The following is a 16694-nucleotide window of genomic DNA, read 5'->3' as shown; positions in this document are numbered from 1 at the left end:
ATGGGTGCCGCGGGCCCCGCGTGCGCGGCGCACGAGCCGCTGTCGCGCGAGCCGCCGGTGCGCTCCGTGCTGCGGCACGTGCGGCTGGAGAACCTGGCGGCGGGAATGAGCGGCGGCGTCCTGTCCACCCTGGCGCTGCACCCGCTGGACCTCGTCAAGATCCGCTTCGCAGGTGAGGCCGGACCGGCCGTCCCCCGGCCGCCCTGCGCTACAGATGCCCGGACGGGCCCGAGCTCGCCCGGGACCTGCCGGGCTTCCTGCCCAAAGTCCGCGCCGTCCTGCCCGCCCCGTGCGCGGCGCCGGCGGGGCAGCCCCACGGCTTGGAATAAACCGGCCGTAAGCCGAAAGGGACGGTCTCCGGTTCTCTTCCCTGCTATCCCAGAGCTTCTCCTTGTCACTTGTAGGGACTGTAAAATGTGCGGTGTGCCTCGAGCTGTTTCCAGGCAGATTAGAGAGCTGGCCAGCCTCTTCTCCCCCTTCCATGACCACCAGTGCCAGAGGACACCGGAGCACTGTCTGCTTTTATCAGGCGGATTGTCCCAAGCCCACGTTCAAAGTTCACCTTTATGCCAAAGATTTTCAACTCTCAAAGCGTGGCGGTAGTTCTGGAATAACCTTAGTTGTTAGTGGTATCGTTTTGCAGAAAACTCTTAACTAGTTTGTTTTTCCACAGAGAATCATGACGACTTCTCTTGACTTTTCTGCTAATTTGATAAACTTGTCCACCATTTATCATATTCTCTTTCAGAGAGGTTGAAACATCTGTATCTTTGGATTGTTTTCTTAAACGAATACATAGATGTTTCAAAACCAAACTATCGCAGAGACGTTTCACAAAATTTAATACATCGCATGTCCTACTTGGGCACATCCTGGGCTGCATTACGAAGAGCATAGCCAATAGAAGGGCTCTTTTCTCTCTGTTTTCTATTTGTAAGGCTAGGTCGGAAGTACTGTGTCTATTTTGGGGCTCTCCAGGACAAGGAGGGAAGGCAGTGACACACTGGTGTGATTGCAGTGGAGAGCACCAGGCTGCTGAAGGGGCTGGAGCACATGGCAAAGAACAGTTTGGCCTCAGAAAGGAAGGGCTGAGGGAAGCTGAAATTGCAGTCTATGACAACGTTATTGGAAGACACAGGGAAGGTAAAGCCAGATTCTTCTTGGGGATAGTTAGTAAGCCAAAAAGGAGCAGGCACAAGTATGAACATGGAAAATCCCAGTTATTTTACTGTAAGAATAGTCAATTACTGGAAAAGGTTACCCAGAGAGGCTGTAATCTCTTCAGCCATGGAAACATTCAAGAGTCAACTAACTGGTCATGTCCCTAAGTAACAAGATCGAATTAGATCCACTGTGAGTACAGGTTTGGATTAGGTGGCTTTTGGAGGTCATGTACTTTCACATGCGTCTTTGGGTTGAAAATAACAATTCCTATGTTTTGTCTTCAACCAGGGAGCAGGAGCCAATACCAGAAATTAATATTGTGAAGATTCTTGGTAGCATCATTGACAGAAAGACTTGTATTCATGTCTCTGATTTCCCATGTTTCTTAATATGTTTATAAACTTTATCTAGTGTCTGCATGGTAAAAAAATTCATAAATGTCTCTTTGAGAGAGGTCTAGCAACACTTATTCAGGAAGGAGAAAAGAGATGTTTGTGTTCTTGTTTTGAGTGGTTGTCAAGGTGTTGAGGCCTTGTCACACTGTGCTCATCAAAAGCATTTTGTCTTTAATGCTGAACTCTGTCACAATGTGCAGTACCGGACACAAAGTTCAAGAGGATTGAATAATAAATGTGGCACTGAGCAGAAAATGCCTGTTTACCAGGATTAATTTTGATGGGGACACAAAAACGACACTTCTTGTAAAACTTTGAGACCAGTTTTCAGTACAGCTGTAGTCTAGCCATATGTCTGTATTGAGAATGAAAGCTGCTGCTGTGTTGGCATCATAGAGTAATTTAGGTCAGAAGAGAGCTGAGGAATTCACCCCCTACTCAGTTAAGCTCTGCTTAGATCTGTTTGTTCAGTCTTGTGTACTGGAGTTTTGAGTAGCTTCAAAGATGCTCTTTAGGCAACTTGTTCAAGTATTTGGCCACTCTGCTGGATAAAAAGTTCTGGTCAGAATTCCCTGTGTTTCAGCTTGTGTCTGTTACCTCTTGTCATCTCACCATGGACTGTATCACATGTGTCATCAGTAATCAACTTACTCCCTTGCTGTTACAGTAGGAGCAATAGTAGTTACCCCTCCAAGTTTTGTGGCCATCCAAATTCTACATGATCTGTCAGACAAAAACTTGTGTGCTTTCTGTATTTTTGGAGTGACATTTTCTGAACGTTCTGAATGGACAACCAGCTGTTAGGTTATTACATGGGAAAAGAAACATTTGAGCATTGTGGTAAAAACTGACTTGGGAATCAGTAAGACATGACCCATTGCTTTATAGAACATTTTAAAGAGAAAATTTGAATTTAATGGTTATTACTTGGGACTTGTGTAAACAACATAGAGAAACAGGTCAAGGATCCTGTCCATATCACTTGAAATATGATGCAAAATTGCTGGAGTGCTAAAAAGAAGAGACAGAAAACTTCAAATGTGCCGCTCATCAAAAATGCACAAAAGTGCATTTATTTAGCTTTGTCAGATTAATAGGAACTTTCCACTTGCTGAGCTAAGGAGTTACCTCCTTTTTTTGTTTCTTTTCCCCCCTTTTTTTCCCTAAGTTCTTGAACTGTAGGCTTATAAAGCTGTAAACTTTATACTTTAAATCCAACTCTTGCATACTTGTGAAATAATGCTCTTGTAATACGGTTGATCAGTTTGGTTTTGTGTTCATTTATTGAATGTATTGAATTTATGCTTTAGAGGCTGTGGACTTCTTTGTTGGCTTGGATGCAGTTGAACTTTATGCTTCCTGAAATGTTTCTCAGTATAATTTCTTTCTTTCGTAGTAAGCGATGGTTTGGAGCTGAGGCCAAAGTACAATGGGATTCTCCACTGTATGAGCACTGTCTGGAAGCATGAAGGACTACGAGGCTTGTATCAAGGAGTAACTCCAAACATGGTGGGAGCAGGGGCTTCCTGGGGACTTTACTTTTTCTTGTAAGTAGAACCATAAAATGTGTCACACCCTGCACAACGTAGTGTTCAAATATACATTGCTTCTTCCTTGTGAGGCATAAAAACATGCTAAGTGACTTACAAACTTGTCATTCTCTTAGCTAGTCCAGGTCTGTTAATGTTTATTATGGTTTGCTGTTTTAGAATTTAAGCAATTTGAGTCAGAGACGTGTTCCTTTGTCAGGTACAGGGCATTCCCTTGATGATGTGAAAATGCTAAGGAATTTGAGAGGTGGTGATACTATTCATAAAGAATTCTCTTGAAGTGCCAATACACTGTTTTTAAAACCTCATGAAAAGCAACAATCTAAATTGATTTCCTAAAAAATTAAAGAACATGAGGTTTTCCACTAAAGCTGAATGTTTGATTGTTTTTAATAATTTTAGTGGGAGTTTTTTCATTGTTTTTGTCAGTTGATGTGCTTTGGTTTTAAAGCCCGTTTTTTAATATTCTACTTTATTAACTCTGTTACTGTGACCTGATTTACTACTTACCCCTATTAATTGAAACATCTTAGGGACTAGTTAGCTGGCATGCCTCTGCAGAGCTCACTTGCCAGTTGTCTAGACTCTGTTATTGTTGTACTTCAGTCCTTAAGTTTTGCTATAGATTGCTATTGACACTTCATCTTCTGTTGACAATTTCTTAATTCACAAAGATTGCAAACTGGATCAAGATAAGAAAGCTTGGTGTATTTCTGAGCAAGAGGGTAAATACCTAGCACTGTGGCTCCCAGCAGACTTCTTTTAGAACTTAATTCTTGATATCTGATAATTTTCAAGATGCAGTCCCATTGATACTGACAGTTTAATTATACAATTGAAATATTTATTACCATAGTTCACTTTAAAGAGCTGACAGCTCAGATATCAATTAAACAAAGGTAGTTTGGATACCTTTTCTTCAAAGGCTCTGTACCACCATGATCTTAAGTCAGGTATGCCATTCTGGACTTGGGTTTTTTGTGGTGTAGGTCTGTTTTCACCTTTACTAAATTATATTGTACATTTTCCAGTTACAATGCCATCAAAGCTTACAAGAAGGAAGGGAAGATGGAAAGTCTCAGCGCAAGCGAACACCTAGTGTCAGCTGCAGAGGCTGGTGAGGTTAAATGTAAAGATCAATTAATGTTCACTTGTAGCTTTTCCATGTGCTGCTACCTGCCTTTCTCTGTCACTGCTGCTTTTTCTTGCAGGTGGCAAGTGTAAGTGTTCCAGCCCAAATGCAGTGGTTTGTGGTCTGTAAATAAAACAAAGATGTCTAGCACAAACAGATGGGTCGCTGTGGTCCTTCAGTTTTCCGCAGAATCAGTGGTTGTCAAAATGTCTTTTGTCCTTGTTTTCATTCTGTATAAGCACTTCCCATATTTAGTACTGTATTGGGTCCCAGAATGTGGCTATAGAAATCTGCTGCTATCATGTTGTTAACTTGTTAAATGTTTAAAACTTGGACCTGGATAGGAGGCGGCCTATTGAGTCATGGAATGGTTTGAGTTGGAAGGGACCTTAAAAAAAATCTAGTTCCAACCCCCTGTCATTGGCTGGGAAACTTCCCACTAGACCAGTTTGCTCAAAGCCCCATCTAGCCTGGCCTTGAACACTTCCAGAGATGGGGCATCAATAACTTATCTGGGCAACCTGTTCCAGTGCTTCATCACCATCGCAGTAAAGAATTTCTGCTTCATATCTGATCTAAGCCTACTCCCTTTCAATTTGAGTCATCCCCCCTTGCCCTGTCACTGTATGCTGTAGAGGCAATTTAGAAGACTTTATTAGGATTTAGAAGCATTTATTTAATGTTGAAATATAAGGCATATTATTTGACATGAAATATAATAATGGATTCTTCTACAATGGTATTTTCAATAACCTATAAAGCTATAACAGATTGTTGCTATTAAGCTGTCAATATTATTAAGCAAATTTCTCATCACTGAGGTGTCCATTAAATTTTGAATTATTGTGTACTGAAGAATAACTCAGATAATCAGTGGTACTTTAAGAAATTACGTTTCCTGTCTACTTCAGATTATACTACTAACTGTGGGAAGGTGAAGCAAAAAAGGGGCTGTGCTAGGAATATGCAAAAATACATGTGCCCTGCAAAAGTACCCCCAGCAGGAGTGAACTGGACTTGTTCCAGTTGAAAGAACTTTGAAGGGAGAGAGAGGGAGCAGTGGAGAGCATAAGCTTCACCTGTTTTAAACAATATGAGTACTCTGGTAGGAAAAGTAGTTTTGTTATTGTAGAAGGCTGTGTTATTTTGGACTGAACAAACTGGGACAATCTGTGGAGTTGGCATAACAATGAATATAACTTCTGTCTGTTCTCAGGAGCCATGACTCTCTGCATTACAAACCCAATATGGGTAACCAAGACTCGACTTGTGCTGCAATATAATGCTGGCGTGGATCCATCCAAGCGGCAATACAGGGGAATGTTTGATGCTCTTATAAAGATATACAAGACAGAGGGCATACGTGGCTTATATAAGGTAATCACATTTAAGAAAAATTCCAGGATTGCATGGCACCACCCAGTAGCATGGGGACACTTCTAAATATGTGCCTACAAAAAAAAAAAATATTGTAATAGCTCACTTTCATTCTCTGAGTCTTTCCCACTGAAGAACTGCAGCAAAAAGGCTTAATCAGAAGAAAAGCCATTATACTGTTGATAAACTACTTCGTAATTTTTTTTTAATCTTCCTATGATTAGAATCTGTATAAGCAGGGCAGCAGCAATGTAACTTATGTTGCTGGTAGTACTTCCTTGCATTTTATCCCTTATCTCTGTATTTCTAACATCTTCTGGGAGATAACATGACCAAAATACTTGCTCATTTTTTCTTCCACAATGGATAGTTTCACAACTGCTTATTTGCGCACTGGTTATTGATGTCTGTAATCTGTCAGCTCTAGATACATTGAATTTGCAGACTTCTAAATATGGTCTGCATATGCGTGGGTTTTTTCTTCCCTTTAATTTAGGGAAACAGATGGCAACAAGATTTGGACTTTTTGCCTCCTCCTCCCTTCAGGTCATGACATCAAGATGCATTCATCAGTGCCTGGAAGTTGTGAAGAAACCTCTTTTAGTTCAGTCTAGCTCTTCTGCAAGTATTACTGCAGAATCATAGAAAGGCTTGGATCGGAAGGGATCTTAAAGATATTCTTGTTCCAACACCCCTGTGATGGGCAGGGACACATTCCACTAGCCCTATCCAGAGCCCTATCCAGCCTGGCCTTGATAGGAACTGCCAGGGATAGGGAACAAGACCACTTTCTCTTAGAAGTTGTCCTGATTACTGAACATCAGCTTCTTTTATTTTCAGTGAAAAATGTGATCTTTCCTATTCTGTAAGACTTGTGTGCTTCATGGCAATGAATGTCAAATTCTAACAGCAGGAACAAGGTGCTTTACTTATTCCTAAATTGAAATTGTCAGAATTTCTGATTTGTCTGCTTGGATGTCTGCTCTGTTCCATGTAGATAAGTTCTGATTTCTTGGATCTGTTAGGTTTTAAGGTGTCCTTCCACCCTTCTTTTCAGATTATTCGTGTGTGTAGCATGTGTTGCCTTTGGCACTAGACACTTCTTTGTAGTGTTAATCTGTAAGTGTGGGACTAAAGCAGCTACTTCCTTTGAAAGAGCAAATTACTTGCTTAAATCTGCAAAGAAGGTGACCTAAATAGGTCCTGAGTGACCTACATAAGTATGTACACTGAGCAACTTCCATTTGATGTCAGGACTCTCAACCTTGTCTATACTGGGGAATAAAGGCACCTCTTCAGGTGGCTCTTTGACTTGTACATGCTCTAGCCTTCCTCCGTTTCAGTGTTTGGGGGAGTTTTTATTTTTCTTGCTCTATTTGAAATTGAACAGCTAAAGATTTGTTAATTGCCCTGAGTCACGGAAGTTGTAGTACACACTATTGTCTTCTCTTTTCTCATAAACTTCATTTCAGATAGCATTCCTTACAGCAGATTAAGGGGATCTCACACAGTATTGCCTTACAGTAAATGAAGGGATCTCAAATAGAGCAACTGTCTCAGATAGAACTGGAAATAAAATCTGGAAGGAGTTTCTTTCTGTTTGAGATTTGTCTTCTAAAGAATGATGTTTCTGATCAAGCAATTCAGTATTGCTCTTTATTGCACAGATGCTGTTACTGATCTGAGCAAATCTTTTCAGTCCTTTGAGGTACAAACTGGTAATGTTAGGCTACATCAATCTTTCTAGCAGGGATCAAAGCTGTCTCTGTTAGCTCTTCTGGGTATTGATTGTTCATCAAATATAGTTTGTCTGAATCTGGGTTTCTCAGTAAGTTGTTCCTCTTGAACTTGGCCTGCTTTTGAAAAGGCAGGAGGGGTGTCCTTCACTCATTGTCGCAGTAAATATCCAGTCAGTGATCTTCCACACCCTCCATCCATTGGGCTTTGTCTTTTGGCCTCCATTCCCCTGATGACTGGGGACAGAGCTGCTCTGCTGCACACCAGGCTGAGTTAAAAATAGGTTGGGGTTATGTACTTTGAACACATCCATGGATCTGCTGGAGATCTGAGCTGTAAAAATTATTTTGCCAGGAAGTTGAATGTCATGCAACCATCTTCATGTTATGAGTGCTGTGTTGTTCCTTTCAAGCTTAAGGTAGGATTGACCAAACATGGTAAAATAGTTGTAAGACTGTAGGATTGGTACTTTTAGGAAACCATAAAATATCTCTGAGCTGCTGAGAAACTGTTAAATGTGTAGTCTAGAGTGACTGACTACTAAGACACCAGTCAGGAATGCAGCTAAAATCCTTCATGGCCTCCATATTTTGGTATGTGCACTTCTTACTCTCTCTTATTGATATAGAAGCAGTAGTTGGAAATAGAGCAATGCTTAACAAACAAGAGTAAAATACACAGGAAATGTTGAAAATTTAAGGTGATTAAAATAAAATCCAGACTGAGATCCATCAAGACTGAGAATAATGTTATATGCTGACAACAATAGAAGTCATAACAGTAATGTCTGTTTGTTACCAAGTGAAATACATTTGGACACTTCTGTGTTGTCATTTCACCTTCGGTAGGCAAGACTGTATGGTCTGAGGGTAAAGTACTTTTTCTGCTCCCTCAGTGGCTAAGTCATGTAGCTCTCTTTATTTTGCAATGCTTTTGCTTCTGTTATTTTTCTTGTAAATATGAAGCTTGCAAGCTTTTTGTATCTTTGTACTTGTACATAGCAAACAAAATCCATTGAGATTTGGCCGTCTTGATTTTAACTGCAGTTGCAGGTTCTACGCAGAGGCATAAGTGGTTTTCAGGTAAAAGATGGTAACGTTTTTCAGTGTGAAGGAATCAAGATGACAAAGGTGACTTCAGTGTCGTGTCTGCACAGGTGGTCAGAGCAGGGCACTCAGATACCACAGGTCTTTAGCACACTGAGGGCCCACATGAAGGCAGCACTGGAGAGATTACAAGGGGTATTTGCTGCATTCTTTTGCATACAGCAGAGGCTGTTCTGGCTTGAGTGCTGTCAAACACGTCAGGCAGTGATGTGAGTACCACATCACCAAATGAACCTTGTTCCCTTCTTTATTAAGAAGCACGGGCTTTCCAGTGTATACATTTGCCTTGTGTTTCTTTTTAGTGTGGTGGGTAACTTTTGAAACACTAACCAACAGGACATTTTCTTGTCACGGATTTTCAGCAGTTAAAATACTTCAAGTTAACTTTTAGCTATTTCTTTATTCCCACTGTCTGCTGCTCAGGATTAGAGGCCATTTAAATTTCTAATTATATATTTAATTCTGTCTATTGTTCCAATCCTTTAAAAGAGAATTCAAGTAGGACTTCTTTGAGAAACCATTCATCTTGTCATGCCTTCATGGCAAAAATCTTCTAAAGTTATATTTCAAATATTAAAGTTAAAAATAACAAGAAATACATGAATTATAAAATTTATCTTTGTAGTCATATTATGGATCAAAATTAATTCTATCAAATTTTGTGGCAAGAAAGAATTTTGTATTAAATTATTCTAAGAATAAGAAAACAGAGTATGTTTCAAAAACTTTCTCAGCCAAGCTATTTCAGTGCTGTGAAGAAATCAGTTTTGCTTTGAAACGTTTTTCCATAAGAATACATTGTCTTCTATGATGAATAGAAACCTGGGTCAGCTCCTATTTTACTGAGGCACGCTGGCTGAAAATTGCTCACTCCTTTCTTGCATTTTTTAATATTGGCCCAACATTAAAAGTCCCTCAGTCTTTGGAGGCCTTTCTCATCAGCACAATACTTAAAGTGTGCTGGTATTTGTTTATGAAGTATGACCAGTAGATGCTTTAGGACTCTTGGGTGCAAGTTCTCCAAATCTTCTGGCTTAAATTTTAAGAGTTTAGCCCTCTTAAAGGTTTTTCAACTTTCTTCTTTTGTTGGCAGGGAAAGTATTACCTCATTCTTCTGTGATATAAATACATTGTTCTAATTCTTTCCAAGTGGAGAACAATTACTTCCACTGTCTTTTAGTGGTTTTACTGTCTAATCACTGGGAAACGTTTGTGAAGATTTTCCCTGATATCACGATCCATCAGTTTCATATTCCTTTTTTTGCTGACCCAGATCATTTCTTCTTTGACATTTTTCTTTTTTTTTTTCCTTTTTTCTACTTCTTCTGTTTTTATATTACTTTTATTTTCTTCTCTGATCCAGTATTTCTGAAAACCAAAGTTATCCTTTTCCCTCTGTTGGGGCCCTTTGGCTTCAAACTTCACTTTGTGCTTACAGCTGACAAAATACAGATATGTGGTTTAACTCCACTTGTTCTCATTTGGGGAAGTTTTTTTTCTGGGGCTTTCACTAGCCCTTAGTGCATTTCATCAGTTTGTGGTCACTGATGGTGAGCTCATGACCATTACTGAGAAGAATTTCATGTATTAAAGAAATTCTAAAAAATAATTTCCTGAATGACTGAAAAACTTTAGAAATCTATATGTAGCATTTGGAAAGCTGATCCCTGAAGTGGTATTTTGTGTTGTCTGTGCAATTTTTATGCCTGCTGTAGTTTTACTTGTTGGAGGTTTTTCTGCAATTTAGGAGTTTTATTATTTTATTTTGTCTTGTTAACACTAATTCAGTGGAATCCTTCAGGGATCCCTTCTCATTTTCACCTTCTCCAGGCTTTTAATCGTATACTGATAAGTCTTTATTCAATATTTTGGGCTTCCCTTTTTAGTCTAACACAGAATGTGACATCTGGGCACATTTGGAAATGCCTTTTTCTTGTCTGAATGGATCATAGGAAATAAAACTGTTCCGTTCAATTTTTTTTGTTTGAAACTTTGTTTCTTTGAGTGCTTTTAGCCACATTTTGATTACTTACTCCATTATAATTGTCCCTCAATAGTTTGCAGCAAGATTTTGAGTCCCTTTCTGGCCAAAATGATTAATCCCCCATTTATTTGTGTTTTTCATTGTAAGTGACCAACTCTTCAAAAAGAGAACTGGTGCTTTTCAGAACTCATGCAGCTCATTTTAAAGGAGCTAGTCGTGCTCCTGGGCAAACTCTTGCCTTCTCTTTCTTGTGGAGACAATTCAGAAAGTACCTGTTTTCCCCCTTCATTTCAACTTTTTTGAAGCTAAAGGTTGATGTATATTTTCATGTGTTTGTGTGTGTAAGTAAAACAGGGCTGGAGTAGCTCACTCTCTTCTCCCACAGGGGCATGTTGTGGTGGTGGACGTGGCAGTGTGAGGTTTATGGTTGGACTTGATAATCTTAAAGGTCTTTTCCAACCAAAATGATTCTATGATTCTATACAGACACAAACATTTTTAGTATAGAAATATATATCTATCTCATAAACATACATTTATGTCGAGACACACAGGCAAACACATACACATCTATTTCCTGGGCTCAATCATAGTAATTTTTTGTGCCTGTGCTCCTGATGGCCCTTCTCTGAGTTGCCAGCATCTGTCATTGCTTTAGCAGTCTCAAGTGGGAGCCAGACCCCTCAGTGCCAGTCTCTGGAAAGGGGCAGGCACTGAGCAGCACATTTGCAAGACCACAGCTTGATTGTGATCTTGCAGTCCTAATCGGTGTTAGCAGCTTGTGCTCTGTGAGGTGGAGTCCCTGGGCCACTTGTTTTACCTCAGTGACTCTAGGTGACTTTAGGCTGTATGTCAGAAAAGTAACATTTAGTTAGTTAGTTAGTTAGTTAGTTAGTTAGTTAGTTAGTTAGTTAGTTAGTGTGATGCCTGCCCTTAAGAATACTTGAGTCAGAGTGCAACAGCTGGGCAGGCACAATTTGTACATTGACGGAGGACAAATGTGGGTGTGTGAGCTGTGCTCTGTCAAGTTGTTTAGGTTTTGTGCATTACCCTTTAACCTTGTTTTATCCTTTTTTTTAGGGATTTGTGCCTGGTCTGTTCGGAACATCACATGGAGCACTTCAGTTCATGGCCTATGAGGATTTGAAAGAGAGATATAACAAATATAGAAACAGAGTATCAGATACAAAATTGGTATGGTGCTTGAGAATAAAATTCTGTTGTAGCATGTAAATAAATGGAAGTTGATTCCATATGTTGGGTTACACAGCAACCAAATGTACAAAGTATTGGTGCATTAATTCAAATGCAGAATATATAGAAATAGAAATTATAGAAATAATACTTTCTCACCTTTTAGGAACAAGCAACTGGTTTTCACTGTTTTTAAAAACCAACTTCTTATTTTGGCAAGTGTTTTGAGAATTTTAGAGGAAGGAATGAGGGCTTTTTCTTACTTTGTGGAACTAGAGGGAGTGGTATTGAACCCTGGAAAACTCTTCGGGTGCAAGTTGGGCAAAAGTAGCTACTTTTGGAAGTGTTTCTCCTGATGGGAATGAGAAGGCAGAGCACATGTTTTACAGTCAATTACTTGTAGCACTGCATGTAGCAAACACTGACATTTCTTTTAACATGCATTATTAGAGGGGAAAAATCTAGAGTATTGTTTGGTTGTACATTTAAAAATCAAACAAGGCTTTGGGAACTGGCCAATTTAAACCATACCTAAGGCAAACCTCACAATTTTTGTTGCTTTTAGAACACTGTGGAATATATAATGATGGCAGCTGTATCCAAAATATTTGCTGTGGCAGCAACATATCCCTATCAAGTTGTGCGAGCTCGTCTTCAAGACCAGCATAACACATATTCTGGGGTGTTCGATGTGATCCGCAGGACATGGAGGTAGGTGTGCAAAAGTTAAAGCATGCATGTTGGAAAAAGAATTTTACAGAGTCAGAGCTACATTTACTGTCTTCTGTGCTGACTTGCAGAACCAGTACAGTTCAGAGCAAAGAAAGTGTTAGTTGTACAAAATCATGCTGTGTAAGATGCCACCAACAGCAGCAAGCTAAGGAGGAGATAGCAGAGAGTCAATGCCCCCCTGCAGGTTTCTGTTGTTTATTCTGTCTCCCTTCTCTCTTCTCCAGCAGGTTTCACAGAGTAAAAAATAGCATTGTCATGGCTGGTTTGGGACACTAAATGAAGTCTCACTTGAACTGCTTTAGCTTATCACATGGGACAGGAGCATTGTGCTGCTGGGAGCTGTGGCTAATCCAAATTCCTGGCAAGGTGGAGTGAGCTAGCCAGAGCTGATTATACTGGTGTCCCTGGGTTACCCTGGGGCCTGACTGCATTTGTAGTCTAGTCCCAGCTTCCTGTAGGACCTTTAGAGTCCTGTGACCTCACACCTATTCATGTCTTCTCACAAACCTTCCCTGAGCTCTTCCCTGAGCTCCACAGTGCAGGGGAGAGTTTTCACACAGACCTGTGTAGTTTGTAAGAGTGGCCCCCTCTGCATGTGCATGCATTGCTTTGGGCAGTGCTTCTGGGTTGCAGCAGAGCTGGGAATGGAGTCCTGTGAAGAGGTGCCAGCTCAATAAGTGACTGAGGTTGTGTTGTCCCTGATTCAGAGGCTGTACAACCCATTTAGACTGGAGGCAATTCAGAGCAAAACTAGCTTTGATGTGTCAGTGCTGTGTCCTTCAGTGCTGTAGGCTACAGGAAGGCTTATTAGTTCGGAAAAGTGTGGTACAGCCATTCTGGAGCCACTACTGTGCTCAAGATGAAACAAATGTGACTTAGGGAGGGTAGTGTAAACCACACCCAAGCATTTCTCAGGATCTCTGTTTACTCATCATTCCAGGTGTCCTAGGTCTGTGAGGCCTGCACCAAAAGAGCTGACATTTAATGTCTAAAACTTTTTAACAGCCCTAGCATGACACACTGACTCAAATTGGGTCAAATTAGATTCTCATTTTTAGGCCAGTAGAATCAAAATTCTGGAGGGGGTGCTTAAATTCTCAAAAAATGAATGCTGACTTTTCTTGTTTGTTTAGCCAGTTCTTGTAGCATGAAGAAATATAGTAAATTGCCTTCTGCTTAGACAATACCCACAAAAAACCACTCAAAGCCTAGGCTAAATAACTGATCTACATAACCCTATTATATGTTCAGAAGGAAAAATGATGGGTTAATACTTGATGCACTTCAAACTGTCTGAAATTGTTATTTCTAACCTGAAGTACATCTCTCAGCAGAGATCTCAGGGAGTGTGAGAAATAAAATGCCAGGCTTTGTTTTATGTCTGATTTTTTCTATTAAAAGACATTCATTAAAGCCACATATTTTTTTTTCTTTAAAGGAAAGAAGGTGTTCATGGATTTTACAAAGGAATTATACCTAATGTGATCAGAGTGACTCCTGCCTGCTGTATTACCTTTGTAGTTTATGAAAATGTGTCTGGCTTTTTACTTGGTTTTAGAAAAGAAAATAATTAGAAGTATGAACTTGTGTTCCTAGGAAGGAATCTATATTTTTTATATTTATGATCTGAGAGAAGTTTAGTTCAACAGTCTTTCTTTGACACTGTGACTTGATCCAGTATTTTGAGGAAAGAATGTGGAGACAATAAACCCTGCCAACATCTCTCCTGTTGGATGTTCCTGCATTGCTGCCTTCCTCTCTGAATCAGCTGTGTCTGCTTGAAGCAGATGTCTGCAACTGTGAAATAATAGTGCTGTCACTGGGTGAAGGCAGCTGCACAGCAATTCCATTCATCCTGGCCTGCCTGGAATAACCCACTAAACAGTTTCAACAAGTCTCAAGATAACAACAGTTGGTGAGATTCTGGTCCTGCACAAGTGGAAAAGTTCATACAAAAACAACCCTGGGCCTGTCAAAACTTCCTTAAATCTCTGAGTCTCATTAAAACAAGAAATGTCATTGCATCCACCTCTGTGTTATTCGTCAGATTTTAGGATACGGAATGCTCCAGACTCCACTGCTCATCCAACACAAAAATGCTGCCTCAGTGGGGTGCAGTTCGGAAACTGAAATTGTTTTTTTAAAACAGCTGTCCATTCTTGGGTTTAAATAATTGCAAGTCTGATGAAATTCAGTTCTTGTCTCATACCAGGACAGACTTGCACTGTGGTTTTTGACTTGGTTTTAGCAGCAGACCTATGTGCTAAAACTGCATGTATTGCTGGCTACTTAATTCATTTTCTCTCTTTCATTCTCTCTCCATCTCTCTCTGTGCCAGTCTATCTCCATTAATGATATATCTGACCAAATATTACTAAGTAAATGCATATTTGAAAGTGGGCTTACATTTTATAAATGAGGATTTTTTTCCTTGTAATCTCATAGTGATGCAGTGTTCAAAGCGGTGTAATAACAGATAAGACCACGCTTGCTTTCAGTAATACTCGCTGGAAAAAAGGGTTTCTAGTCTAGAAAAATCCTGTGCATGGGACTATTTTCAAGAAAACCAGAACAATCTATTAATGTCTTCTGATTTGGTTTAAGGAAAAGATTGTTAATATATTGATTGCTAACTTACTGATAAATTAAATTATAGTACATCTCAGTAAATTTGTATAATAATTATGTTTTTTTTCCACACCAATAATTGTCGTCAAGGGTATGTACTTTTTAGAGTTCTGGGTTTGGTGGTTTGGGGTAAGATATTAAGTATCTAGTAAGTATCATTTAACTAGGAAATAAGTTAGCAAAGGCTATCCAGCAGTTAGGGGGAAATCATCAGTTACATAGGGAGCAGAACCATCACTTAGAGAAGTTTCCTGTTTACCAGTCTAACCTAAAGGGGAAGGAACATTTTTTAATAAAAATTTAACAGATTAGGGACTTGGTTTAAATTTTAAGTAAAAATCCGTGAAGCTACAGAAACTACTCAGTATTTTGAATCTTTGTTCAGCAATGCATTTGCTTGTTTTTTTAGCTACTATTGCCACATACCACATTTTGTGTATTACTAACTTCATTAATAATTTACACTTTCTCTTCCACAATCCCATCCCCCTCTACTGATATGATTGATAATCTCATCAGAAGGAATAATCTCATCTGGGCCAGTATGGCTGCTTTGGTTTTTATTACACAAGCTTCCATGTGTATTTAGCTGAAGATAAACTTACTGGAAGTTTACCATGTAAATTATGTAGATCCATAACAGCAGCTTCTCCCTTTGGAGGGTGCTTACCAGGGTTTGTGTGTTTCATGGTACACAGAATGAATTTAATGAAACACTGAATTAACCCTACCACCCAGGGTCCAAAATGTATTGTGAAGACTATGAAAACATGAGAAGAGAAAAAGCTCTGCATGTACTGCCCTGGCTCAGTGTGCTGTGGGCCCAGGACTGCTTCCTCGTGCTTCAGGATAAATGCAAAGACGGGCAGCGAGCGCACGCACAATCCCTCACTGTAAGTTAACTGAGCTTCTGTAAGCTCACACCACAGCTCAGCTCATAGTAACCTGTTTGTGTTCAGATCCCTTAAAACCATAGTCCAAGCCAGTGAAAACATTACAGTTCTTCAGAGACAGAATACCAGCTGTGTAACTTGCTGGCTTGCAGTAAATCTCATGCACCATCTTGCAGCTGGGCAAGCCCAAGTGCTCCCCTCAGTGCAGATATCCTCCCCTGGTACCTGCAACTACAGCTACAGGCAAGAGCTACCCATCTGAGAGATGCCTGGGGGAAATCTTACAGCCTGTTCAGAAAAGATGAGGTTTAATCTTAAATAGCTGAAACAAATTCATTATCTCAGATTTAATGGGGTTTTTTTCCTTCTAATTTCTAGGAAGAGTGGAGATTTTTGCATGTTGTACATGCTTTTCATGGGGTTTTTTTTTTCATTAATGTAAAATTGATTTTGTAATACAAACGTGGCTGTTGTTTCTCTTTAGAATGTGTACAATTTTTAAAAATATTTGAGTGTGTCGCTTGCAGCCTTTGGAAGAAAATACTTAGGAACGCTGAAGTTGTGGTTTGTTGGCATGATCGGTGTTGTCACTTGTCAAAAACAGCTGTAACATCATTGTTTCACTTTACCAGTTCTCTTTTTGAAAGCCTAGGCATTTCAACTTGCCTTATTTCTTCTAAACTGTTCAATATATCTAGCTTTAAACCAACACCAAAGTGATTCTATACAGCTGAAAGACTAAATCCAGGAGAATTATTAGAACAATGAAATTAAGTGTAACTGTAAAATTATTTAGTGTCTC

The 16694-nt window shown here is 39.7% G+C and overlaps 1 protein-coding gene across 1 annotated transcript; it reads left to right on the top strand.

Annotated features, from left to right (window-relative positions):
• SLC25A32 (solute carrier family 25 member 32) lies at positions 1-16325 on the top strand. The gene is made up of 7 exons (XM_058830949.1): positions 1-172; positions 2956-3106; positions 4141-4226; positions 5458-5618; positions 11526-11639; positions 12205-12350; positions 13810-16325. The coding sequence occupies exons 1-7, from the start codon at positions 1-3 to the stop codon at positions 13943-13945; spliced, it is 966 nt and encodes a 321-aa protein (XP_058686932.1). The 3' UTR covers positions 13946-16325.
• Positions 16326-16694: the final 369 nt, after the last annotated feature.

The sequence above is a fragment of the Poecile atricapillus genome, chromosome 2 (genome assembly GCF_030490865.1).
Source record: "Poecile atricapillus isolate bPoeAtr1 chromosome 2, bPoeAtr1.hap1, whole genome shotgun sequence".
Lineage (NCBI taxonomy): Eukaryota > Metazoa > Chordata > Aves > Passeriformes > Paridae > Poecile > Poecile atricapillus.
Note: the sequence above shows the minus strand (reverse complement) of the source record. Positions and strands in the feature narration are given on the sequence as shown.

Bases quoted from the DNA above. Each gene is read 5' to 3' on its own strand.
- SLC25A32 (XM_058830949.1), top strand. From the start codon at position 1: ATGGGTGCCGCGGGCCCCGCGTGCGCGGCGCACGAGCCGCTGTCGCGC. The intron at 173-2,955 runs GTGAGGCCGGAC...TTTCTTTCGTAG, and splicing joins CGTCAAGATCCGCTTCGCAG to TAAGCGATGGTTTGGAGCTG. The intron at 5,619-11,525 runs GTAATCACATTT...CCTTTTTTTTAG, and splicing joins GCATACGTGGCTTATATAAG to GGATTTGTGCCTGGTCTGTT.